General features: G+C 42.3%; 1 protein-coding gene across 5 annotated transcripts in view; it reads right to left on the minus strand.

The window, feature by feature from the left end:
- AspRS-m (aspartyl-tRNA synthetase, mitochondrial) overlaps positions 1 to 27,396 on the minus strand; it is a 120,700-nt gene that overhangs the window by 63,301 nt on the left and 30,003 nt on the right. For 2 of the 5 annotated variants that reach the window (XM_070088098.1, XM_070088094.1), the window contains 3 exons: positions 24,530 to 24,604; positions 24,268 to 24,351; positions 22,657 to 22,743 (listed from right to left, as the gene is read on the minus strand). In XM_070088098.1, the coding sequence (XP_069944199.1) occupies positions 22,657 to 22,743; positions 24,268 to 24,351; positions 24,530 to 24,604 (246 nt within the window). The remainder of the gene's footprint in view (positions 1 to 22,656; positions 22,744 to 24,267; positions 24,352 to 24,529; positions 24,605 to 27,396) is intronic. The other 3 variants (XM_070088096.1, XM_070088095.1, XM_070088097.1) reach the window with 3 other exon arrangements.

Genomic DNA, 27,396 nt, shown 5'->3' on the forward strand with positions numbered 1-27,396 from the left:
ATGGCTTGACAATACGTTCACTGGTGTCCCGGTTCACTTTGTCTGTTTGTATCATCTCATTTCTGTGGATGGTTGACATCAATGTCACGTCCCGTTTGTCATGCGATGTCAGTGCCATGATGTCATTGGCATGAAACACTTGCACTGCACCTTCAACACTGCCTCCACTGAACCTTGGCATATGATTCCTATTCCTTCTCACTGTTCCAAATATATCAGTATTGTTCACACACAGGAAATCAGTGAGCACAGGGCTTGTATACCAGTTGTCTGTGTACAATGTATGGCTCTTGCCAAGGTATGGTTCCATCATTTTTCAAACATCACCAGAAATGCTCAACGTGCGCCTGGTATCCTCGAGTGTGTTTTTCCCGATGTGTACAATGACATCCAACACAAGACCACTCTCACAGTCACTCATAACAAAAAGTTTTATACCAAAGCGATGACGTTTGCTCGGTATATATTGCTTGAATGACAGGCGTCCCTTGGACAGAATCAAGGACTCGTCAACAACAATGTTCTTGAAGGGATAAAAGTAGGCACTGAATTTCTGCTTCATGTAGATAAACACTTCCCATATTCTGTATAGAATGTCATTTCTGTTGGGCCTATTCCTGTCTGAGAAGTGCAACATTCGTAGGAACAGAGTGAATCTGTTGCAGGGAAGGAGGTCACAGAAGACAGGAGTACTGATAAAGTAGTCTGTGGCCCAGTAGTTATGTATATTGTTCTTATAGGTATGTGGCATAAGCATAACAGTGGGAAGGAAAAAATACATTGCAGCCACTGTTGTATCTTTCCATATGTGCAGCCGTGACAATTCCCCAACCTCTGCTGTATTATCCATGATATAGAGGTAATAATTGTTCGCCTAGGTCACTATCAAGTTCACTATAAGCTCGTCAAAGTACCGTATAACTGGAAAAAGACTCATTCATTATGGGACATTTTGGCAAGATGCCACTTCCACTCGCATCAAAATCAAAAGACTGTGGCACGAATATACTTTGTGTCCGGTTCCACTCTTGGCCACATGGTGCAAGGTTGACCTCTGGTATGGGGCGTGGGGGAGCAGGAGGGGGGATAGGAGTGGAGGCAGGACATGGCTGAGGGGATGCTGGGCAGTCCTTTGTCTGTCCACTCACCGTGCCATGTGGTCCAGGCACTGTGCCACCCACCACTACTTCCTCCATCCCTGCATATTCACCTTAATGATCACTTTCACTATCAGTGGCCGGGGTTTTGGATCGTGACCTGCCACGACCCTTGCCACCAACTGCAAATGGCACACTGCCCGAACATAGGCGACGACACCTTAAAGTACACTTCACTGGTGAATAATGATCACTATCACTAGACGAATCCTCCAATGGCATAAAATCAATCTCATCGTCACTTACATCACTTTCACTATCACTAAAACACCGGGAAAATGATAGTTTCCTCTTGCGTAGTTGCCTATGGGTAACACTCGCCACTCCAGAGGTGCTTGGCCCAGGGTCTTGTGTGGCCACACTGGCCCACCAGAAGTGCTTGGCCTAGGTTCTGGTGTGGCCTTACTGGCCACCCCAGAAGTGCTTGGCCTAGGGTCTGGTGTGGCCATACTGGCCACCCCAGAGGTGATGGGCTGAGGGTCATCTGGGCTATCGTTGATATTTTCACTAATTCCTTGAGTATTAGTAGCCACATCTGTGTCAAATCTACTAAACTGATGTTCTATATCACTTTCCTCGAATAATAGTGCTAATACGACGAGGCGTGAGTGACTCACGAGGATGTGCCATGATGTTGACCCAAGATGAAGCTGAATGTAACTGGTGCTACCATGCGGTACCCAGGTGTCCCCGATTTTTTTCATACAGCACACACTGAGTGAGCAGACCCATTCTCTCGTGTCTAGGCGACTCAGGCCTATCGCACAAATTTTGAAGGAATGAAAAATGAAACGTAAATACAGTAGGGCCCCACTTATATGGCGGGCTAGGTTCCAGGCTGTCGTCGGAAAGCAGACATCGCCGGAAGGCAGAACGCCATTTTTTTCCATTTATAAATGCATATAAATGCCAGACAACAAGTTTACGATAAATTATATTAAGTTAGTAATAGAACCAGGCATTAAAAACACACAAAGTAAAATACATTCACAGTAAATTCATTACTTATCTTAAAGTATTTGTAATCTTAATGTAGGGAGAGAGGTGAGTAGTACTTATTTGTAGGAAGTCAGGTGCAGGGAGCCCAGGTGTAGGTAGCCCTGGCTCCCCGTCTCATACTTAATATACGATATTTAAAACATCCCAGAGAGGTAAAAATACACATACAGTACACTCATTATTTACCTTAAAATATGTGTAGTCTTAATATAGGAAGAGAGGTGAGTAGTATTTATTTGTAGGAAGTCAGTGTAGGTAGCCGGTAGGTGTAGCCTGCCTGGGCTACACCTACCGGCTACCTACACTGTGGCCCAGAGCCATATTATTAACATCAACATGCCTTGTTCACTGAATGTATTCAGATATTTGGGAGTGGACGTGTCAGCGGATGGGTCTATGAAAGATGAGGTGAATCATAGAATTGATGAGGGGAAAAGAGTGAGTGGTGCACTTAGGAGTCTGTGGAGACAAAGAACTTTGTCCTTGGAGGCAAAGAGGGGAATGTATGAGAGTATAGTTTTACCAACGCTCTTATATGGGTGTGAAGCATGGGTGATGAATGTTGCAGCGAGGAGAAGGCTGGAGGCAGTGGAGATGTCATGTCTGAGAGCAATGTGTGGTGTGAATATAATGCAGAGAATTCGTAGTTTGGAAGTTAGGAGGAGGTGCGGGATTACCAAAACTGTTGTCCAGAGGGCTGAGGAAGGGTTGTTGAGGTGGTTCGGACATGTAGAGAGAATGGAGCGAAACAGAATGACTTCAAGAGTGTATCAGTCTGTAGTGGAAGGAAGGCGGGGTAGGGGTCGGCCTAGGAAAGGTTGGAGAGAGGGGGTAAAGGAGGTTTTGTGTGCGAGGGGCTTGGACTTCCAGCAGGCATGCATGAGCGTGTTTGATAGGACTGAATGGAGACAAATGGTTTTTAATACTTGACGTGCTGTTGGAGTGTGAGCAAAGTAACATTTATGAAGGGGTTCAGGGAAACCGGCAGGCCAGACTTGAGTTCTGGAGATGGGAAGTACAGTGCCTGCACTCTGAAGGAGGGGTGTTAATGTTGCAGTTTAAAAACTGTAGTGTAAAGCACCCTTCTGGCAAGACAGTGATGGAGTGAATGATGGTGAAAGTCTTTTTTTTTCGGGCCACCCTGCCTTGGTGGGAATCGGCCAGTGTGATAATAAAAAAAAAAAATAACTACCTATAGGTAGTAGGTTGGTAGACAGCAACCACCCAGGGAAGTACTACCGTCCTGCCAGATGACTGTGAAACAGAAACCTGTAACTGTTTTGCATGATGGTAGGATTGCTGGTTTCTTTTTCTGTCTCATAAACACGCTAGATAACAGGGATATCTTGCTACTCCTACTTACACTTTGGTCACACTTCACAGACATGCACATGCATATATATATATATACATATATCTAGGTTTTTCCCCTTTTTCTAAATAGCTCTTGTTCTTCTTTATTTCTTCTATTGTCCATGGGGTAGTGGAAAAGAATCTTTCCTCCGTAAGCCATGCGTGTTGTATGAGGCGACTAAAATGCCGGGAGCAATGGGCTAGTAACCCCTTCTCCTGTAGACATTTACTAAAAAAGAGAAGAAGAAAAACTTTATAAAACTGGGATGCTTAAATGTGCGTGGATGTAGTGCGGATGACAAGAAACAGATGATTGCTGATGTTATGAATGAAAAGAAGTTGGATGTCCTGGCCCTAAGCGAAACAAAGCTGAAGGGGGTAGGGGAGTTTCAGTGGGGGGAAATAAATGGGATTAAATCTGGAGTATCTGAGAGAGTTAGAGCAAAGGAAGGGGTAGCAGTAATGTTAAATGATCAGTTATGGAAGGAGAAAAGAGAATATGAATGTGTAAATTCAAGAATTATGTGGATTAAAGTAAAGGTTGGATGCGAGAAGTGGATCATAATAAGCGTGTATGCACCTGGAGAAGAGAGGAATGCAGAGGAGAGAGAGAGATTTTGGGAGATGTTAAGTGAATGTATAGGAGCCTTTGAACCAAGTGAGAGAGTAATTGTGGTAGGGGACCTGAATGCTAAAGTAGGAGAAACTTTTAGAGAGGGTGTGATAGGTAAGTTTGGGGTGCCAGGCATAAATAATAATGGGAGCCCTTTGATTGAACTTTGTATAGAAAGGGGTTTAGTTATAGGTAATACATATTTTAAGAAAAAGAGGATAAATAAGTATACAAGATATGATGCAGGGCGAAATGACAGTAGTTTGTTGGATTATGTATTAGTAGATAAAAGACTGTTGAGTAGACGTCAGGATGTACATGTTTATAGAGGGGCCACAGATATATCAGATCACTTTCTAGTTGTAGCTACACTGAGAGTAAAAGGTAGATGGGATACAAGGAGAATAGAAGCATCAGGGAAGAGAGAGGTGAAGGTTTATAAAATAAAAGAGGAGGCAGTTAGGGTAAGATATAAACAGCTATTGGAGGATAGATGGGCTAATGAGATCATAGGCAATGGGGTCGAAGAGGTATGGGGTAGGTTTAAAAATGTAGTGTTAGAGTGTTCAGCAGAAGTTTCTGGTTACAGGAAAGTGGGTGCAGGAGGGAAGAGGAGCAATTGGTGGAATGATGATGTAAAGAGAGTAGTAAGGGAGAAAAAGTTAGCATATGAGAAGTTTTTACAAAGTAGAAGTGATGCAAGGAGGGAAGAGTATATGGAGAAAAAGAGAGAGGTTAAGAGAGTGGTGAAGCAATGTAAAAAGAGAGCAAACGAGAGAGTGGGTGAGATGTTATCAACAAATTTTGTTGAAAATAAGAAAAAGTTTTGGAGTAAGATTAAGAAGTTAAGAAAGCCTAGAGAACAAATGGATTTGTCAGTTAAAAATAGGAGAGGAGAGTTATTAAATGGAGAGTTAGAGGTATTGGGAAGATGGAGGGAATATTTTGAGGAATTGTTAAATGTTGATGAAGATAGGGAAGCTGTGATTTCGTGTATAGGGCAAGGAGGAATAACATCTTGTAGGAGTGAGGAAGAGCCAGTTGTGAGTGTGGGGGAAGTTCGTGAGGCAGTAGGTAAAATGAAAGGGGGTAAGGCAGCCGGGATTGATGGGATAAAGATAGAAATGTTAAAAGCAGGTGGGGATATAGTTTTGGAGTGGTTGGTGCAATTATTTAATAAATGTATGGAAGAAGGTAAGGTACCTAGGGATTGGCAGAGAGCATGCATAGTTCCTTTGTATAAAGGCAAAGGGGATAAAAGAGAGTGCAAAAATTATAGGGGGATAAGTCTGTTGAGTATACCTGGTAAAGTGTATGGTAGAGTTATAATTGAAAGAATTAAGAGTAAGATGGAGAATAGGATAGCAGATGAACAAGGAGGCTTTAGGAAAGGTAGGGGGTGTGTGGACCAGGTGTTTACAGTGAAACACATAAGTGAACAGTATTTAGATAAGGCTAAAGAGGTCTTTGTGGCATTTATGGATTTGGAAAAGGCGTATGACAGGGTGGATAGGGGGGCAATGTGGCAGATGTTGCAAGTGTATGGTGTAGGAGGTAGGTTACTGAAAGCAGTGAAGAGTTTTTACGAGGACAGTGAGGCTCAAGTTAGAGTATGTAGGAAAGAGGGAAATTTTTTCCCAGTAAAACTAGGCCTTAGACAATTTTGTGTGATGTCACCGTGGTTGTTTAATATATTTATAGATGGGGTTGTAAGAGAAGTAAATGCGAGGGTCTTGGCAAGAGGCGTGGAGTTAAAAGATAAAGAATCACACACAAAGTGGGAGTTGTCACAGCTGCTCTTTGCTGATGACACTGTGCTCTTGGGAGATTCTGAAGAGAAGTTGCAGAGATTGGTGGATGAATTTGGTAGGGTGTGCAAAAGAAGAAAATTAAAGGTGAATACAGGAAAGAGTAAGGTTATGAGGATAACAAAAAAATTAGGTGATGAAAGATTGGATATCAGATTGGAGGGAGAGAGTATGGAGGAGGTGAACGTATTCAGATATTTGGGAGTGGACGTGTCAGCGGATGGGTCTATGAAAGATGAGGTGAATCATAGAATTGATGAGGGAAAAAGAGTGAGTGGTGCACTTAGGAGTCTGTGGAGACAAAGAACTTTGTCCTTGGAGGCAAAGAGGGGAATGTATGAGAGTATAGTTTTACCAACGCTCTTATATGGGTGTGAAGCATGGGTGATGAATGTTGCAGCGAGGAGAAGGCTGGAGGCAGTGGAGATGTCATGTCTGAGGCCAATGTGTGGTGTGAATATAATGCAGAGAATTCGTAGTTTGGAAGTTAGGAGGAGGTGCGGGATTACCAAAACTGTTGTCCAGAGGGCTGAGGAAGGGTTGTTGAGGTGGTTCGGACATGTAGAGAGAATGGAGCGAAACAGAATGACTTCAAGAATGTATCAGTCTGTAGTGGAAGGAAGGCGGGGTAGGGGTCGGCCTAGGAAAGGTTGGAGGGAGGGGGTAAAGGAGGTTTTGTGTGCGAGGGGCTTGGACTTCCAGCAGGCATGCATGAGCGTGTTTGATAGGAGTGAATGGAGACAAATGGTTTTTAATACTTGACGTGCTGTTGGAGTGTGAGCAAAGTAACATTTATGAAGGGATTCAGGGAAACCGGCAGGCCGGACTTGAGTCCTGGAGATGGGAAGTACAGTGCCTACACTCTGAAGGAGGGGTGTTGGTGTTGCAGTTTAAAAACTGTAGTGTAAAGCACCCTTCTGGCAAGACAGTGATGGAGTGAATGATGGTGAAAGTTTTTCTTTTTCGGGCCACCCTGCCTTGGTGGGAATCGGCCAGTGTGATAATAAAAAATAAAATAAAATGAGAAAAAAAAGGTATATCAGCAACACTTCTGCAAGCGGCAGCGCTTCATGTTGCCGTCAGGTGAGTGACAAGCACCGACTTTGCGGTCTTATATCTCCGTAAGTACTGACTCTAAAGTTTTTTTTTTTACATTATGTAAAAAAAATGTCCTATTTAAAAATTTTTTTTTTTTCAACATATTCGGAGCACTGGGTGAGAGAACGTAGAGCTACGTTTGGACAGTTAAGGGGTTAAAAGCACAAATTAAAATGAAATATGAAAGAGATAAGGCAGTGTGGCATGCAAAGAGTACGTAACCTTTATTCGGCGCATGGACACACCCTCATTTACAGGCTATCTCCCCCAACCAGCGAACCAGGTTGCTAAGAGTTGGTGATGGGGCCCCATCGTTCAACTAGTGACCAGGTTCTAGCCAATAAGAAGGTGGGATTGACAATCGCAGAGGTTATGTGGATACCGCTCTCCTGTCTGCCCTTGTCATTCCCATTCTAGAGCTGGTTGAGCACGGTCTGCTATCTTGTGGCTTCTATTTCTGCCTTGCTTACCGTGACGTGCACTATACTTATTACTGTACATAGTGTACATATTGCTGTTCTAAATTGGTGAAGGATAATATAAGTCTAAACTTTTTCTGCTGTGTTTCTTTTGCTCCCATTACACCTGGGATAACAGGCCTTTGAAATCCTAGGTTGTAATATGGGTAGCCTGTCCGAGAGCTGGACTTAGAGAAACGGTTGAGCTTAGGGTGAAGCTTGTAGCAGGAACACTGTGTAGCTTGCTGTCTCGCTTCGCTTTACAAATTTTGCGTGTCAGTTGCTTATTATCAGCCTTGCTATTGTGTGATCGTTCAGCAGCTCGCTACTAGCTTGTTCAGTGTGCTCGCTTCGCTACGGTCAATCTTGTGTGCAGTCGGCTTTGCTTGTATGCGTATTCTGTAATCGTACTGTGCATAGCTAAGCGTGTTCTGCAAATTAACGTGTTACGTTGGGGTATTCGTACTGTGCATAGCGAATAACTTATGCCACCTAGACGAGTCAGACGCCTGGTGTCGGCATATACTTTGCATAACCTACCTAAATTGTCTCTACAGCGTTGTTGGCAAATTGCTCGTTCCATTGGCAATCCCTATAAACGCACTCTTACAGCTGCGCAACTGCATTCACTTATTGCTGACATACTTATTGAAGAAGAGATGGCACATCAAACTCCTCCCTCTACGGGAGCTAGGGAAAAAACTCTCATGTTCTCGCATGAGGAAGATGATACACCTACGGAGCAAGATGATCAGTATAGTGCAGCTGGGTTGTCTCGAGGTGAATCAGCGTCCTTGGCACTTGAGCTGGCAAAAATCACGCTGGAGCAAACTAGGGAACAGAGAGCATTCGCAAGGGAAGAATTTGATAGGGAAAGAGAAAGGAGGCAGTTTTCGCATTCTGTAAACGATTTCAGTTTACAAAAAGCAGTACAGCTTGTTCCCCGCTTCAATGAGGCCGAACCAGAGCAATTTTTCGAAAGCTTCGAAAATCAGGCTCGAGCCTTGAGGTGGCCGGAACAGCACTGGGCAGCGTTGGTTCATACAGCATTATTGGGTAAGGCACAGGAATTTACGTCGGTATTAACTGACGCTGAATTCTCTGATTATCAAATAGTGAAGACCACAGTGTTGGGAGCATATACATGTATCCCAGCTAAATATCGTAAGACCTTCAAATTGAACAGGCGGCAGCTTGGTCAATCCCTGGTGGACTTTGTGAGACAGCAAACCAAAGCTTTTACCAGCTGGTATAAAGCGAGTGGTGTCTCTAACTTTGAGGAGCTGGTGCAGCTTATTCTGATTGATAACCTGCTGGAGTCTGTGGGACCCGAGGTTCGTGTCTTTCTGCAGGATCGTGACTTAACCACTGCATTGGAGGCAGCCAGGTGGGCTGATACCTTCGAAACGAACCGCTCCTTGTCCGAGCGGTCCCGTCTCTCTTTTCAACAGTCTGGCGTGAGCAGAGATCGACAACATTGGAGAATGAAGTGCCAGCCGGAGGGAGAGCGTCTACGACATCCAACTAAGTCACCTGGTGAGCCACGCTTCTCAACATATGGTCCCCCTGCGGAGAGGCAAACTACTTATGGAGCATCTCGACAACAATATCCAGAGAGGCACCAGCCAGAACGACACCACTTGCAACGTCATCAGGGAGTAAAGGGCAAGCCTGTCGTCTGCTTCAGGTGTAATAAAGTAGGTCACATCAGTTCCAACTGCCCCCAAAAACCTCAACCCATCGGGAAAATCTCTAATATCCCTAGTAACATGTCCCCTAGAGAAGTAGAAAAAGGTATGGCCCCTTATTATTGCGAAAGTCTTATTTCCCTTCAGGAAAACTCAGAACCAACTAAAGTAAATACCTTTAGAGATACTGGAGCATATTGCTCACTTGTCAGAGAAGGAATATTACCCCTTTCAGAGAATACTTCCTTGAATTCCTCAGTTTTATTGGAAGCCTATGGAGGAGCTATATATTCTGTTCCTTTGCATAAAATTTATGTACAGTGCAAATATTACACTGGGTACTTGACTGTAGGTATCTCAAAAGGATTTCCCATGAAAAATGCCATGTTATTACTGGGTAATAACATTACTACTGTTACTTCGTGTCCTGAACCTATAATGATTAATGCTTCTCCAGTGTTGGCCATAACTCGGGCAACATCCCAAGGGTTGTCTGGGGAGAATGTTGACCTATCCTTGGACGACTCCGATCTCGGAATAGCCACGTTGTTTTATGAGACACACCGGCCGGAGTCTCGTAAATCAAGTGAACAGACCCCGATCAAGCCTTCCTATTCCCAGGTTGCAGGATTGCCAGATGTCTCTGTTTCCATGCCCGAGGGACTGTCCTTCCGGGAGGAACAACGAAAGGACCCTTCTTTAAAATTCGCTTTTCAGGCAGCCATGGGTAAATCCTCTTTGGGTCATCCAGTCAAGTATGAAGTTAAAAATGATTATTTGGTCTGCACTGAGACTGGTAAGGAGATAGAGGGCCGGCAATTATACGACAGGTTAGTGGTTCCAACCAAGTATAGACCTCAGATATTAAATATAGCTCATAATACGTCATTAGGAGGTCACTTAGGAATTACAAAAACCTTGTATAGAATCACAAAAGAATTTTATTGGCCAAAATTAAAGAAAGATGTGAAGAATCATATTAGGTGTTGCCGAGAATGTCAGCAAGTTGGAAAACCTGGACATTCCATTAAACCTGCACCTCTCCAACCCATACCTGCTGATGGAGAACCTTTTGCAGATTTAATTATAGATTGTGTAGGTCCACTACCTAAGTCAAAGTCTGGAAACCAGTATTTATTTACAATTATGGATAAAGTAACCAGATATCCTGAAGCAATCCCTATGCGTAGTATCAATACTAAAGCTATTCTCAAAGCTTTAACAAAATTCATTTCTTGTTTTGGCATTCCTAAAACTATACAAAGTGATCAAGGTACTAACTTCACTGCCAAAGCATTTAGGGAAGTATTAACTAGGTTAGGGATAATTCACAACTTATCCACTGCCTATCACCCTCAGTCCCAAGGCGCCTTGGAAAGATTCCACCAAACATTAAAAACAATGATGAGAAGTTTTTGCATGCACTTTCCGACAGATTGGGATGAATCTCTACCGTTGTTGCTGTTCTCAGTACGAGAGACGGTGCAAGAGTCTACTGGGTATAGTCCGTTTGAGCTGATCTTTGGGCACAATGTACGAGGTCCTCTTCGGGTGCTCAAAGAAGGATGGATGGGAGAAGACGTAAGCTCAGCACTCTACAACCCGTCTTCAAGGTTGCAGGTGGCACGTGAGTTAGCCACGGCTAACCTAAAGACAGCTCAAAGTAAGATGAAACAGAGGTATGACAGAAGTGCACAATTCTGCTCCTTCCATCCAGGAGACAAGGTGTTGGTGCAGGAACCTATACCTGGCCACACCTTGAAAGCTAGATTTACGGGACCTATGCAGATTGTAAGTAGATTATCTGATTTAAATTATGTGGTAGCTCCCATTGATAAGACCTCAAAAACAAAAACTTACCACATTAATCAAATCAAGGCCTTTCATACACCAGATAAAGTCCCAGTAATGACTCTGTCCTCTACCTCTGAGGACGACTCTGACTCTTTGCACTCTATCTCTGAAATTAATACTAAACTTTCAAATTCTGTCCTCCTCAAGGATCCTAGCCCGTTAATGGATGGATTATCTGAAATACAAGCAACCAATTTAACTGAGCTTCTACAGTCATATCCTAATATTTTTTCGGATGTGCCGAAAAAATGTACGTTAGGTTACCATGATGTAGATGTGGGAAAATCTAAACCAATTAAACTCTCCCCCTACAGAGCTAATCCTGAAAAGCAAAGGCTACTTCAGCAGGAAGTAGACTTCTTGTTAGAACATGGTTTAGTGGAGGAGTCATCTAGTCCATGGGCTTCACCGTGCATCCTAGTAAAAAAGGCTGATGGAGGGTTTCGTATGTGCACAGACTACCGTAAAGTGAACGAGGTCACAATCACAGATGCTTACCCTCTTCCTCGTCTGGATGACATAATTGACTTTGTGGGTAAGGCTACTTTTGTGTCCAAATTAGATCTCCTTAAAGGTTACTATCAGGTACCTTTGACAGATAAGGCGAAGGAAATCTCTGCCTTCGTAATTCCAGGAGGTCATTATCAGTATACAGTTACCCCCTTCGGAATGAAAAATTCCCCCTCTTCATTCCAGAAACTCATCCATCAGGCTATTAAAGGACTTGAAGGCACGGCAGCATACCTAGATGATATTGTTGTGGTGTCTGATACTTGGGATCAACACCTACTTAGACTTAAAGCTCTGTTTGAGACCTTTAAGAATTCCCAATTAACAGTTAATTTATCTAAATCTTCCTTTGGCCAGGCCACTGTCACTTTTCTAGGCCATGAAGTAGGTAGTGGTAATGTTGCACCTAAACTTGCTAAAGTTCTTTCGATTAAAGAATATCCAGTTCCTCATGATAGGAAATCTCTTCAACGTTTCCTAGGCATGATCGGATTTTACAGAAGATTCTGTAAGAATTTCTCAGATATTGTAGCCCCTCTTACCTCTCTTACCAGTCATAAAGTTCCCTTTAATTGGACGTCAGATTGTAACACTGCTTTTAATAAAGCAAAAAGATTATTGTGCTCTGCACCCATTCTCCTGTCTCCAGACTTCTCCAAACCTTTTTCATTACAGGTTGATGCTTGTGAGTCTGGGGTTGGGGCGGTACTATTACAAATCGGGAACAAGGAGCTGCAGCCAATCGCATATTTTTCAGCCAAGTTCCAGCCACATCAGAGAGCTTACTCTACCATTGAAAAAGAAGCCCTCGCGCTGGTACTGGCTTTGGAGCATTTCGATGTTTATGTGGGCCAGACATCGCAGGTGGTCACAGTCTACAGTGATCACAACCCGTTAGTCTATCTCCAAGCCATGAAGAATCACAACACAAGGCTTATGCGTTGGACGCTCAGGCTGCAGCCCTATAACATAAAAATTAAATATATTGCCGGCAAAGAAAATGTGTTGGCAGACTCTTTGTCAAGAGTCTAGTTTAATATTTTATTTAGGTTAGGATGTATTTGTGGTAACCCCCTTTCAAGCTCTTTTTTTTATCCCCTGATGTGGGGGTTTTTTTTAGTGAGGGGATACGGGCTACCGTCCGCTTGTATCTTGGACCTATGTTGGCCTATCTGACTGCTGTCTCACTCTGAGTTTAGGGTTTGGCTTTTGGTCACTAGGAAAGCTGAGCTCTATCTAAGAGTTGGATGGTGGAGAGGATAGGCGGTCCCATTATTTTGTGCCATGGCGGCACGGTTACCACTGGGAGGTGGCAGCCTAATCCTGAGCCTTCTCGGGGGTGGGGGTGTGGCATGCAAAGAGTACGTAACCTTTATTCGGCGCATGGACACACCCTCATTTACAGGCTATCTCCCCCAACCAGCGAACCAGGTTGCTAAGAGTTGGTGATGGGGCCCCATCGTTCAACTAGTGACCAGGTTCTAGCCAATAAGAAGGTGGGAGTGACAATCGCAGAGGTTATGTGGATACCGCTCTCCTGTCTGCCCTTGTCATTCCCATTCTAGAGCTGGTTGAGCACGGTCTGCTATCTTGTGGCTTCTATTTCTGCCTTGCTTACCGTGACGTGCACTATACTTATTACTGTACATAGTGTACATATTGCTGTTCTAAATTGGTGAAGGATAATATAAGTCTAAACTTTTTCTGCTGTGTTTCTTTTGCTCCCATTACACCTGGGATAACAGGCCTTTGAAATCCTAGGTTGTAATAGGCAGTAATGATTTGCTAGAGACACGGAATGAATTTTTAATCAAATTATCATTATTACAATCATGCAAAATGCTGAACTTGTAAGGGTTAGTCAGCACTCTATGGCAGAGGTGAAAGAGGAGGCCCAGAGAGAGAAATAGGTATTAAGGGAAGTGCATCAGCAGAAAGAAAAAGGAAAGGGTAGTCACGGTTGATATACCACAGCAAATAGGAGTCATAGAATTATATAAAAAAAAGTCATAGAAATATTAAAGGCTTTTAACCCTTTCAGGGTCGACAGGCCCTCTCAGAGACTTGTTCTCAGGGTCGCCCAAATTTAAAAAAAAAAAAAAAAAAAAATTATTTTTTCTTATGAAAAGATAGAGAATCTTTTCCTGATCATGATGACACCAAAAGTATGAAATTTTATGGAAAACTTATGGAATTATGCTCTCGCGAAGTTAGTGGTCTCGACGATGTTTATGCATCGGCGATATTGCCCACTTTGAGCCCTATTTTTGCCCAATTCCACTGTATTAATCGACAAAAATCATGAATATTTCGCTAGAATTCCATTTTTTCTATCGAATGAGTGCAAGAAACCACCCATTTACCGATTTCAACTATCCAATACAGTGGTCAGAATTTAGCAATTTTGCCGATTTCACACAAATTTCAAAAGATGCCAATTTCCGAATAGGGTCCAGAACAAACAAGAAAGACATTCCTGGCACTAAAATGACATTTCCTCTGTTCATTAGTCACGTCCCAAATGTCCCTGTTACATTCTTTTGCTTTCCACTTTGAATTTTTATTCTCACAAAAAATAGAAGATTTACTGTTATGCAGACTACTGCATTAGTGTAAAAAATGGTATAAATAATATCGGCGCATTTGTGAAAAAATATTAGACTCACCAGTTGACGTGTATTGGACGTGTAGCATGATTTGTTTACTTTTGCACTTTGGTAAAAATTGAACATTTCTGCTAATTTGAGCTCAATTTCAAGGTACTTTTCATTGTAAAATCAGTCAAAATCATCTCAATTTCTGAAATATGTCTACCATTCTATAGAATGAGACCAGGAAAACTAGAATACAACAATAAATACCATACGAAAATACAGTGCAAAATCGCTGTTTTAATCCAAAAACACGGTCAGTTTTTTTTTTTTTCATTACGCACTGTGTGCTGCAGGATTTTTTTATACTGCGCACACTGACCACATAGACCCATTCTTTCATATGTAGGCCTACCAGCTTTCTCTCACTAGATTTGAGGGCGCTAGAATTTAGGCATACTAGTACGTCAAAAACCCTGGTGCGTAAGCCGTACTAGTACAGCTGAAACCCTGAAAGGGTTAATTACCCAATATAAAATTTTTATATGAAGATAGACTAAAAATGAAATTAGGCAAAGGAACAGAAATGAGAATCTAACTGGGAGTCTGTTTTGTGAAATGTTAATTGATAAGCTAGATTTCCAAACACATTACATCTGGGCCCAATGATCTATTGCCATATGATTTTCTAGTTTTCATACAAATGTTCCCCATTACACAGAAAATGGATCATACTTTATACAGGTCGGCCATCACTAACCAGGCATCACTGGGACCTGTAGTGTGCTGGGTAAGTGAGTTTGCTGGATTACAGAGTGCTTAGGTTAAAATACACTTAACCCTTTCAGGGTCCAGAGGCCAAATTTCAAAGTGCGCACCAGTGTCCAAGAATTTTCAAAAAATAATTTTGTTATTTTTTCTTATGAAATGGTAGAGAATCTTTTTCTGAAGGTAATAAAACAAAAAGTACGAAATTTGATGGAAAATTGACGAAATTATGCTCTCGCGAATTTTGATGTGTCAGCAATATTTACGCATCGGCGATTTTGCCGACTTTGACTCCCATTTTATGCCAATTACATTATTCCAGTCGACCAAATTCTTAGCTATTTCACTAGTATTACTTCTATTCTATCGATTGAGCACAAGAAATCGCCAAGTCAACTGTTTCAACTACAAAATAAAGTGATTGGAAATTGGTAATTTAGTCAATTTAATGCAAAGTTCAAAATATTCCAATTTCAAAATAGGGTTCAGAATAAACAATGCAGGCATTCCTGGTACTAAACTAACATTTCCTTTGTTCATTAGTTACATTTTCAGGTTTTACAAATGCATTCCATTTTGATTTTTTATTCACATAACGAATTTTTATTCAAACCAAAAAATAGAAAATTTACTGTTATGCAATATTGTAATAATTGCATAAATAATATCACAACATTTGTGAACATATATTAGACCCACCAGCTGGCATGTATTAGACGTGTGAGGTCATTTGTTTACTCTTGAACATCGGCAAAAATTTAACATTTCCACTACTTTGAGCTCAGTTTCAAGCCATTGCCCATATTAAAACCAATCAAAATCATCTCTATTTCTGTAATATATCTTCCATTCTATCAAATGAGACCAAGAAAATGAGAATACAACCATAAATACTATACGAAAATAGACCACAAAGTCGGCATTTTAATTAAAAAAAAATGGTCGGAGTTTTTTTTTTTCTCATTATGCACTGCGTGCTCCAGGATTTTTTTTATATGGTGCACACTGACCACACAGACCCATTCTCTCACATGTGGGCCTACCAGCTTTCTCCTGCTTGATTTGAAGCCGCTAGAATTTATGAGTATATAAACGTCAAACACGGTACCTCATAAGACGTATATATACGGCCGCGACAGTCAAAGGGTTAATCGAAAATTACGGTCTCAGTTTTCTTCTCTCATTATGCACTGTGAGCTGCAGGAGTTGTTTTATGTTGTGCACACATACCACATAGATGTATTCTCTCATATCTAGGCCCAAATTTACCGCTCACAGCTTATCAGAGTGAGCTGAGCTCATGGCGTAGATCTACGGTTTGGATCCTCAATGTAAAACTGTAGATCTATGGCACGGACCCTGAAAGGATTAACCCTTTCACTGTCGCAAGCCTTATTCTGAAACTGTCTTCCTATGTCACAAAATATTCGAAAAAAAAAAAAAAAGTTTTCCTTCCAAAATGCTAGGATTAATTTGCCGAGTGTTTTAAGCCTAAAAATTTTATTATGTGATCAGTACTCACCGAGATATAGAGGCGTAAAGTTGGCAGAAAATGAGCCGTGTATGGCAACTGTGGCGAATGCCGCTCACCTGGTACACTTATATTTAGTCCCATTCGAAGGTTTCTTTTATTTTTCAATATTTTTTTTCCAAGTAACTTATGTGGCCTGTGAGACCAAAGTAAAGTGCTATGTTCATATACACACTTGTTGTATGCAACACAATAAGTGCACAAACATTATCATCAATATTTTTTTTATTATTATCACACTGGCCGATTCCCACCAAGGCAGGGTGGCCCGAAAAAGAAAAACTTTCACCATCATTCACTCCATCACTGTCTTGCCAGAAGGGTGCTTTACACTTCAGTTTTTAAACTGCAACATTAACACCCCTCCTATATTGTTTACAAAACTTGTTTACACAATACAAAAAATTGCTTATTACTATTATTTTTTATTATTATCACACTGGCCGATTCCCACCAAGGCAGGGTGGCCCGAAAAAGAAAAACTTTCACCATCATTCACTCCATCACTGTCTTGCCAGAGTGCAGGCACTGTACTTCCCATCTCCAGGACTCAAGTCCGGCCTGCTGGTTTCCCTGAACCCCTTCATAAATGTTACTTTGCTCACACTCCAACAGCACGTCAAGTATTAACCCTTTGAGGGTCGACAGGCCCTCTCCGAAACTCGTTCTCAGGGTCGGCCAAATTTAAAAAAAAAAAAAAAATTATTTTCTCTTATGAAAAGATAGAGAATCTTTTCCCGATCATAACGACACCAAAAGTTTGAAATTTGATAGAAAACTTACGGAATTATGCTCTCGCAAAGTTAGCGGTCTCGGCGATGTTTACGGATCGGCGATTTTGCCCACTTTGAGCCCCATTTTCGGCCAATTTCACTGTACTAGTCGACAAAAAACATGAATATTTCGCTAGAACTCCATTTTTTCTATCGAATGGGTGCAAGAAACCACCCATTTATAAATTCAACTATCCAGTACAGTGGTCAGAATTTAGCAATTTTGCCAATTTCACACAAATTTCAAAAGATGCCAATTTCGGAATAGGGTCCAGAATAAACAAGAAAGACATTCCTGGCACTAAAATGACATTTCCTCTAGTCATTAGTCACGTCTCAAGGCCCCTCTTATATTCTTTTGCTTTCCACTTTGAATTTTTATTCTCACAAAAAATATAAGATTTACTGTTATGCAGACTACTGCATTAGTGTAAAAAATGGTATAAATATTATTGGTGCACTTGTGAAAGAATATTAGACTCACCAGTTGACGTGTATTGCACGCTTGGCACGATTTGTTTACTTTTGAAGTTTGGTAAAAATCGAACATTTCTGCTACTTTGAGCTCAATTTCAAGGCACCTTTCATTGTAAAACCAGTCAAAATCATCTCAATTTCAGTAATATGTCTTCCATTCTATAAAATGAGACCAAGAAAACTAGAATACAACAATAAATACTATACGAAAATACACTGCAAAGTCGCTGATTTATTAAAAAAAAATGGAAAAAGTTTTTTTTTTCTCATTATGCACCGTGTGCTGCAGGATTTTTTTTAGACTGTGCACACTGACCACATAGACCCATTCTTTCATATGAAGGCCTACCAGCTTTCTCCCACTAGATTTGAGGTCGCTAGAATTTATGAGTACTAGTACGTCAAAAACCCCTACGCGTAAGACGTACTAGTACGACGAAAACCCTCAAAGGGTTAAAAACCATTTGTCTCCATTCACTCCTATCAAACACGCTCACGCATGCCTGCTGGAAGTCCAAGCCCCTAGCACACAAAACCTCCTTTACCCCCTCCCTCCAACCTTTCCTAGGCCGACCCCTACCCCGCCTTCCTTCCACTACAGACTGATACACTCTTGAAGTCACTCTGTTTCACTCCATTCTCTCTACATGTCCGAACCACTATTGTTCTATAATATACTGTATATACGAATGTACAGTCACTGGACACTTTCCTAGAACTGCTGCAGCTTATGGAGCTCTTTGAAACATGGGTGGATGCAGAGTGGTACTTCACACTCCTCACACATAAAACGAGTGTTTCTGCATTTTTGTGGGCGCTTTTTGGTATGTGCACAGACAAAACACCTCTTCTGAGCACTTTTCTTGAAAGTAGTAGGAGGCAGTTGTATGGGGTTGTGATCACCAGGCCTCAGTCGAGAGGGTATGTGTTGATAATTTCGTGGGTGTTGGTCTATTGCAGGTGCTGTTCTTTGGTACTTGAATATTATTTGTCTGATGGCTCACAAGCAAAGTTTACCATATGGTGGTTTCTTGTTGGTCTTCAACTTGTACATGTTATAAGCATTCAGCGTGGAAATGACAAGAAGATGGAAAATAAGTTTTATGTACCACTTATAACTCTTGCAAACACAATCAGCAAACCCAATCTGCATATCACATTTGTCCACTAAGCGCATATTGAGGTCGTAGTCCATCACAGCTGCAGGTTTTAGAATGGGTTCATTGGTCTTCCTATTCTGCCTACCACTGTCTGCCATTTCGTTTCGGTGAACTGATGTCAACAATCTGACATCACGTTTGTCATGCCACCGAAATGCCATGAAGTCATTGGCAGCAAACACCTGCACCTCACCTCTACGAGTGCCTGAGTTGGACCTGGGCATATGCTTACAATTTCCATGCACTGTGCCACACACATCAGTCATGTTCACTTGCAAGAAATCACTGAGTAAGGGGCTTGTGTACCAGTTATTAGTATGTATATAATATATATGCCCCTTATCAAGATATGGTTCCATCATTGTTCTAACCACATCACCAGAATTACCCAATAACTTCCTGGTATCTCTCAATGTATTACAGCCAGTGTTCACAATTAATATATCCAAAACCAGACCACTTTTGCAATCACACAGTACAAATAACTTTATACCAAAGCATTTTCTCTTGCTTGGTATATACTGCCTGAAAGACAGTTTGCCTTTGAACAAAATCAAAGATTCATCAATAACAAGCTTCCTGAAGGAATAAAAAGTCATACAGCACTTTTGTTTCAGGTACATAAACACATTCCTGATCTTATATAACCTGTCGTTTCTGTGAGACGTTGTTTTGTCTGAGAAGTGTAGCATACATAACAGTAGCAGAAATCTATTCACTGGTATAACATCACTAAAACCTGGGGTTGAAATCAGGCGTTCCGTTGACCAGTATGATGTGACAGCGTGCTTATACATATGTGGCATAAGCATTATTGTGGCAAAGAACAGATACATCTCTGCCACAGTTGTGCCCTTCCACTTGTGTAGCCGTGATCTTGGTGAAACAATTATGTTTGCCGTGGTGTATTCAAAGTACATGTTACTTTGCCTGACAATGTCCATCAGGGGTTCATCAAAGAATAACTGAAAGCATTCCAGTTCAGTGGCATTGTCCCCAAGTGCACACGATGGCCGTATTCTACTTTGTGTTTCATCAAAGTCATGGGGATTGGGAACAAAACTGGCACCTTCCTGCCAATTCCAGATGAGATCTGCTGGTGGGTACTGGATATTGACAGGTGGTTGTGGTTGTGAAGATTGTGGCTGTGCAGGTTGTAGGAGTGTGGGGCTGGTTGAGGGTGGTTGTGCCTGTGCTGAGTCAGCAGCGTGGGTAGTAGCGTGGCCCACTCCTGGTGCCGCATGACTCATGCCACCACCAACACTATCACCAACACCACCTCCTGCCCCATGCACATTATCCATCCCCACTGTAACAATATCGTCATCTTCACTATCAGTCCATGGAGTAGGGTCACAGGATGTCCTCCAAGATTTACTACTTCCCCTTGGAATGGAATATGGCACACTACTAGAATGCATGCTACGTCGTACATACTGCCACTTCACTGGAAAATATTCCCCCTCACTGTCACAACTCGAACTGCTTTCAATAGCTTGGAAATCACTATCACTATCACTTTTACTGCTCACATCCGAGTCCTGTACATGGGGAAATAGTTTCCTCTTTCGCCCTGGTACAGGTGAATGTGAATGAGACGGCCCAGCACTAGAGGTAGAAGGTTGTAGATCATCTATGTTTTCATTGCTAATTACATTATCCTGGGCACTGCTTTCAGTCACACCCTCCACAAAAACCATGAAATTTGCTTTCACTGGCACTTCCATCGGTGTTAAAGCTATCACTTGGGAACAAAAGATCTCCAATTTTCCGGGGAGTAAGGTACTTCTTACCGCGAGGCATGGTGAACAAGGACTACTAAAATGACATTGCCACAATGCACCACTGAGCCCCTGATTTTTTTCATTCTGCACACACCCATCACACAGACCCATTCTCTCACATGTAGGCCTACCAGCTTTCTCCTGCTTGATTTGAAGCCACAAGAATTTACGCGTATTAATACACTGAAAACATTGGCTCCCAAGACGTATATACTATACGGCCGAAACAGTGAAAGGTTTAATTAACCCTTTCAGGATTTCGGCCGTACTAGTACGGCTTACGCCCCAGGGTTTTTGACGTACTAGTACGCCTAAATTCTAGCGCCCTCAAATCTAGTGAGAGAAAGCTGGTAGGCCTACATATGAAAGAATGGGTCTATGTGGTCAGTGTGCACAGTATAAAAAAATCCTGCAGCACACAGTGCGTAATGAAAAAAAAAACTTTGACCGTGTTTTTGGATTAAAACAGCGACTTTGCACTGTATTTCTGTATGGTATTTATGGTTGTATTTTAGTTTTCCTGGTCTCATTTTATAGAAGGGAAGACATATTACAGAAATTGAGATGATTTTGACTGGTTTTACAATGAAAAGTACCTTGAAATTGAAATCAAAGTAGCAGAAATGTTCGATTTTTACCAAAGTTCAAAAGTAAACAAATCATGCCAAGCGTCCAATACACATCAACTGGTGAGTCTAAAATTCTTTCACGAGTGCGCTGATATTATTTATACCATTTCTACACTAATGCAGTAGTCTGCATAACAGTAATCTTCTATTTTTTGTAAGAATAAAAATTCGCCAAAGAAATATAAGAGGGGCCTGGGGATGTGACTAACGAACAGAGAACTTGTTATTTTAGTGCCAGGAATGTCTTTCTTGTTTGTTCTGGACCCTATTCGGAAACTGGCATCTTTTGAAGTTTGTGTGAAATTGGCAAAATTGCTAAATTCTGACCATTTTATTGGATAGTTGAAATCGGTAAATAGGTGGTTTCTTGTACTCATTCGATAGAAAAAATGGAGTTCTAGCAAAATAGTTATGATTTTTGTCGACTAGTACACTGGAATTGGCCGAAAATAGAGCTCAAAGTGGGCAAAATCGCTGATGCGTAAACATCGTCGAGACCGCTAACTTCGCGAGAGCACAATTCCATAAGTTTTCCATCAAATTTCATACTTTTGGTGTCATTATGATCAGGAAAAGATTCTCTATCTTTTCATAAGAAATTTTTTTTTTTTTTTTGAAATTTGGGCGACCCTGAGAACAAGTCTCGGAGAGGGCCTGGCAACCCTGAAAGGGTTAATCTATCAACAGAGACTCTTTCTGCTACATCTTCCTCATTTTCATCACTGCTTTCTCCCCCATTGGCTTGCTGCTGTGGATTTACAACCATCTGCACAATTTCTGAGTCAGTATAATGATGAAATTTGAGTCAGTATAATGATGAAATTTTAAATTATGCTTGCTAAAATTAGTGCTGGACTACTGATGGAACCAGATAACTGATTGCTGGATTAGTGATGGCTGATCTGTACATTTATAAGTTTCAGTACAGTGGACCCCCACATAACGATCACCTCCGAATGCGGCCAATTATGTAAGTGTATTTATGTAAGTGCGTTTGTGCGTGTATGTTTGGGGGTCTGAAATGGACTAATCTACTTCACAATATTCCTTATGGGAACAAATTCGGTCAGTACTGGCACCTGAACATACTTCTGGAGTGAAAAAATATCGTTAACCGGGGGTCCACTGTACTTTCAATACAAATGTTCCTCATTACACAGAAAATGGATTATGCTTTATACATTGACAAGTTTCAGTACTTTCAATTAATAAATTTAAAATAATAGGATGATATAAAAGGCAGAACTAATTTTCCCATTGAAAATGAAAGTCCCAAAATGCCTTTCACAATAAGGGACTTCCTATAAAGTAGATTGTGTGTGTAAATTGCCCAAAATGTATAATATACTGTACTGCATTTTATAAAAATATTGTTCATTTATTTGTTTAATAAAGGTCTACTTACACCAGGTGTGTTGACAGAAAGAGTTGGTGTGGTAATTTCAACAAATCCCTCTTTGTCCTGTAAATAATCTCTCATCTTCTTTGCTACCTGTAAATTAATGACAATGGCTAAAACAACTGTGTTAAAAAAGGATTAATGTATTGACTTTTGATCATTTTAGATCTATACATTTAATACTTTTATTATTAACCCTTTCACTGTCAAGACCCCTGCACACAAACTTGCTCTCAGTGTCAAAGAATTTTCAAGAAAAAAAAAAGATAATTTCTTCTATTGAAATGATAGAGAATCCTTTCCTGCTGGTAATGACACCAAAAGTACAAAATTTGATGGAAAACTTACGGAATTACACTCTCGCAAAGTTAAAAGTCTCAGTGATATTTACGCAGTGGCAATTTTGCCCACTTTGAGCCCTATTTTCGGCCAATTCCACTGTTCCAGTCAACCAAACTCATAGCTACTTCACTAGAAATCCTTGTGTTTTATCGACTGAGTACAGTGGACCCCCGCTTAACGATCACCTCCCAATGCGACCAATTATGTAAGTGTATTTATGTAAGTGCGTTTGTACGTGTATGTTTGGGGATCTGAAATGGACTAATCTACTTCACAATATTCCTTATGGGAATAAATTCGGTCAGTACTGGCACCTGAACATACTTCTGGAATGAAAAAATATCGTTAACCGGGGGTCCACTGTACAAGAAACCACCCATTTACCAATTTCAACTACCCAACAAAGTAATCAGAAATTGGTAATTTGGCCAATTTCATGCATAATTCAAGGAAGGGCAATTTCAAAATAGGGTCAGAATTAACAGTGCAAACATTCCTAGCACTAAAATAACATTTTCTTTGTTGATTAGTCACGTCTTGAGGCCCCTCTTACATTACATTTGCTTTTCACTTTGAATTTTTATTCACACAAAAAATTGAAGATTTACTGTTATGCAGACTACTGCATTATTGTAAAAATGGTATAAATAATATCAGTGAATTTGCGAGAGCATATCAGACCCACCAGTTGACGTGTATTGAATGCATGACGTGTTTTGTTTACTCTTGAACACCCACAAAAATCAAACATTTCTGCTACTTTGAGCTCAAGTTCAAGGTACTTTTGGTCTTTAAACCATTCAAAACCATCTCTATTTATGTAAAATTTCTTCAAGTCTATCAAATGAGACCAGAAAAACAAGAATACAACTGAAATACTATACGAAAATACACAGCAAAGTTGCTGTTTTAAACCAAAAACACAGATGGAGTTTTTTTCTCATTATGAACCACATCCGGCAGGATTTTTTTATACTGTGCACAATGACCACTCAGACCGATTCTTTCATATGTAAGCCTACCAGCTTTCTCCCGCAAGATTGGAAGCTGCTAGAATTTTGGCATAGTAATACGGGACCAACACTGGCTGGCAAGCTGTAATATTACAGGACTGACAGTGAAAGGGTTAAAATCAAAACAGGGATTGCAACGATATTACTCAACAGAAAACAGACATAAAACTTACTGCAATATTTCAACAGATTTGAAGCCTTAGTACAAAAACATAATCTTTCAATTTTTTTCTTTCTTACTACACACTGTATGCTCACATACCTGGGATTTTAATCTTAAATTATTCTGCAGTTCAGAATGACGAAGATCTAGATAGCGGTACTTCAGTCGCAACTGCTCATTAGGCTGTAATATAAAAAGTACAGCAACTTGTTACTAAAGTTATAAAGTACAGTACAACATGTCATATCTGGTATAACACTAATCAATAATGTTGGATATCTTGTTTCATTTATGGCAGGCAATGATAGTTCGCTATCAAACTAGGATTTTTAAAAAATCTAAATAAAATGCTTTTTCTTACAGGATTGTACAGATTTTTAAACAGAATGTATTGTTTTTTTAACACATCAGCCATCTCCCACCGAGGTAGGGTGTCCTGAAAAAAAAAAAAATCACTTTCACCATGACTCACTCTTTCACTGTCTTGCCAGAAGCAAGCTGATACCACAGTCCAGATGCCCCTTCAAACTGCAAATATCCCCACCTCCCTTCAAAAACCTAATGGTTATAATCATAATTTTTAAAGGAAGGGGACCAGTAAGCAAGTGGAAGGCCTCTGTCTGATGACCAAAATCTCCACCTGCGGGTCATCATGTGACTAAGACCCGTGCCAGGAAACACTTGTCCTGTTGCCTGATAAAACTTAACTCATCTAACCTAACCCTGCTTCAGAGTGCAGGCACTTTACCTTTCACCTCAAGGACTCAACTCCAGTTAACTGGTTTCCCTGAATCCCTTCATAAATGTTACCTTGCTCGCACTCCAATAGCTATAAGTTATAAAAACCACTTGACTCCTCTCACTTCTATCTAAACATGCTCACACATGCCTGCTGGATCTCCAAGCCCCTCACATACAAATGCCTCCTTTACCCCCTCCCTCCAACCTTTCCTAGGGCGACCCCTACCTTGCCTTCCCTCCACTACAGATTTATACATCCTCCAAGTCATCCTATTTTGCTCCCTCCTCTCTAAATGTCCAAACCACCTCAACGACCCCTCCTCAATCCACTGGAAAAAATAAAAATCCACAGATTTAATGCAGCAGTTTCAATATTTTTACCTTTGCTGAATAAGCCTTCATAATTTTGCTTAACAGCATAATAATGAGTTTCGGCACAATGGAGTATCAGAGACAATAGAACGTCTGATGAAATTAATTTGGCATGTTTTAGCACCAGAAAATTTAAACCCATGAGTATTGGCCCAAAGAAAATACAGTTAACAGCATTCTGGAGTGAGGCTGCAGTCAGCACCTGCACAAGCTATAGCAAAGTCATCAACATAAAGTGACTAATTATTAATGTAATGTGCTGTGAGTGTGGCCAGTTTACCATTATGAATTGCTGCCACCTAATGCCCTGATTCTAATGTGATCCCTTGAGTTACTATATTAATCAGTTCCAGAAGACTTATCACACCCCAAAACTATCAATTCAAATCCCAAAATGCATTGTTTTATAGCAATACATTCCAAGACACAAGTACACACCCAACCTGCACTTGGACAATTTTTGCATAAACACTGGGGTTTTCAGAGTAGTAAACAAATATAGGGTGCAACTTGAAACCTCAGAGGCATTGACACCTAACAGTAGAGAAAACCTATCATTCATAGGCTTATGTTCTGGCAAAGTGGCAGGATAGGGTAGAGTAGGACAGGCAGGGCTAGGGTAGGTCAGGCAGGGCAAGGTAAGACAAGGCAGGCAAGGGCAGGTAGACTAGTAAAGAAATGTAGACACTACGGTCTTTTTGTAAGTGTCCCACCACTGGTGTCTGGCACATGTCCAGTCTCTCTTCCTCCACTGCCTGCCTTCCTCCCTGCCACCCTCCCTCACTCCCACTCATTACCTCACCCACCCTCACTCCCACCCACTACTTCACCCTCCCTCCCTCACTTCCACCCACCCACTGCCTCACCCACCCTCACACCTACCCACCCACTGCCTCACCCTCCTTCACTCCCACTCACCCACTGCCTCACCCTCCCTCACTCCTACCCACCCACTGCCTCACCCTTCTTCACTCCTGCCCACCCACTGCCTCACCCTCCCTCACTCCCACCCACCAACTGCCTCACCCTCCCTCACTCCCACCCACCCACTGCCTCACCCTCCCTCACTCCCACCCACCCACTGCCTCACCCTCCCTCACTCCAACCCACCCACTGCCTCACCCTACCTCACTCCCACCCACCCACTGCATCACCCTCCCTCACTCCCACCCACCCACTGCCTCACCCTCCCTCACTCCCACCCACCCACTGCCTCACCCTCCCTCACTCCCACCCACCCACTGCCTCACCCTCCCTCACTCCCACCCACCCACTGCCTCACCCACCCTCACACCTACTCACCCACTGCCTCACCCTCCTTCACTCCCACCCACCCACTGCCTCACCCTACATCAGTCCTACCCACCCACTGCCTCACCCTTTTTCACTCCTGCCCACCCACTGCCTCACCCTCCCGCAATCCAACCCACCAACTGCCTCACCCTCCCTCACTCCCACCCACCCACTGCCTCACCTGCCCTCACTCCCACCCACCCACTGCCTCACCCTACCTCACTCCCACCCACCCACTGCATCACCCTCCCTCACTCCCACCCACCCACTGCCTCACCCTCCCTCACTCCCACCCACCCACTACCTCACTCCCACCCACCCACTGCCTCACCCTCCCTCACTCCCACCCACCCACTGCCTCACCCACTCTCACACCTACTCACCCACTGCCTCACCCTCCTTCACTCCCACCCACCCACTGCCACACCCACCCACACACCAACCCACACACTGCCTCACCCTTCTTCACTCCCACCCACCCACTGCCTCACCCTCCCTCACTCCCACCCACCAACTGCCACACCCTCCCTCACTCCCACCCACCCACTGCCTCACCCACCCTCACACCTACCCACCCACTGCCTCACCCTCCCTCACTCCCACCCACCCACTGCCTCACCCTCCCTCACTCCCACCCACCCACTGCCTCACCCTCTCTCACTCCCACCCACCCACTGCCTCACCCTCCCTCACTCCCACCCACCCACTGCCTCACCCTCCCTCACTCCCACCCACCCACTGCATCACCCTCCCTCACTCCCACCCACCCACTGCCTCACTCCCACCCACCCACTGTCTCACCCTCCCTCACTCCCACCCACC

This window comes from Cherax quadricarinatus, chromosome 23 (assembly GCF_038502225.1).
Source record: "Cherax quadricarinatus isolate ZL_2023a chromosome 23, ASM3850222v1, whole genome shotgun sequence".
In the NCBI taxonomy this organism is placed as follows: Eukaryota; Metazoa; Arthropoda; class Malacostraca; order Decapoda; family Parastacidae; genus Cherax; species Cherax quadricarinatus.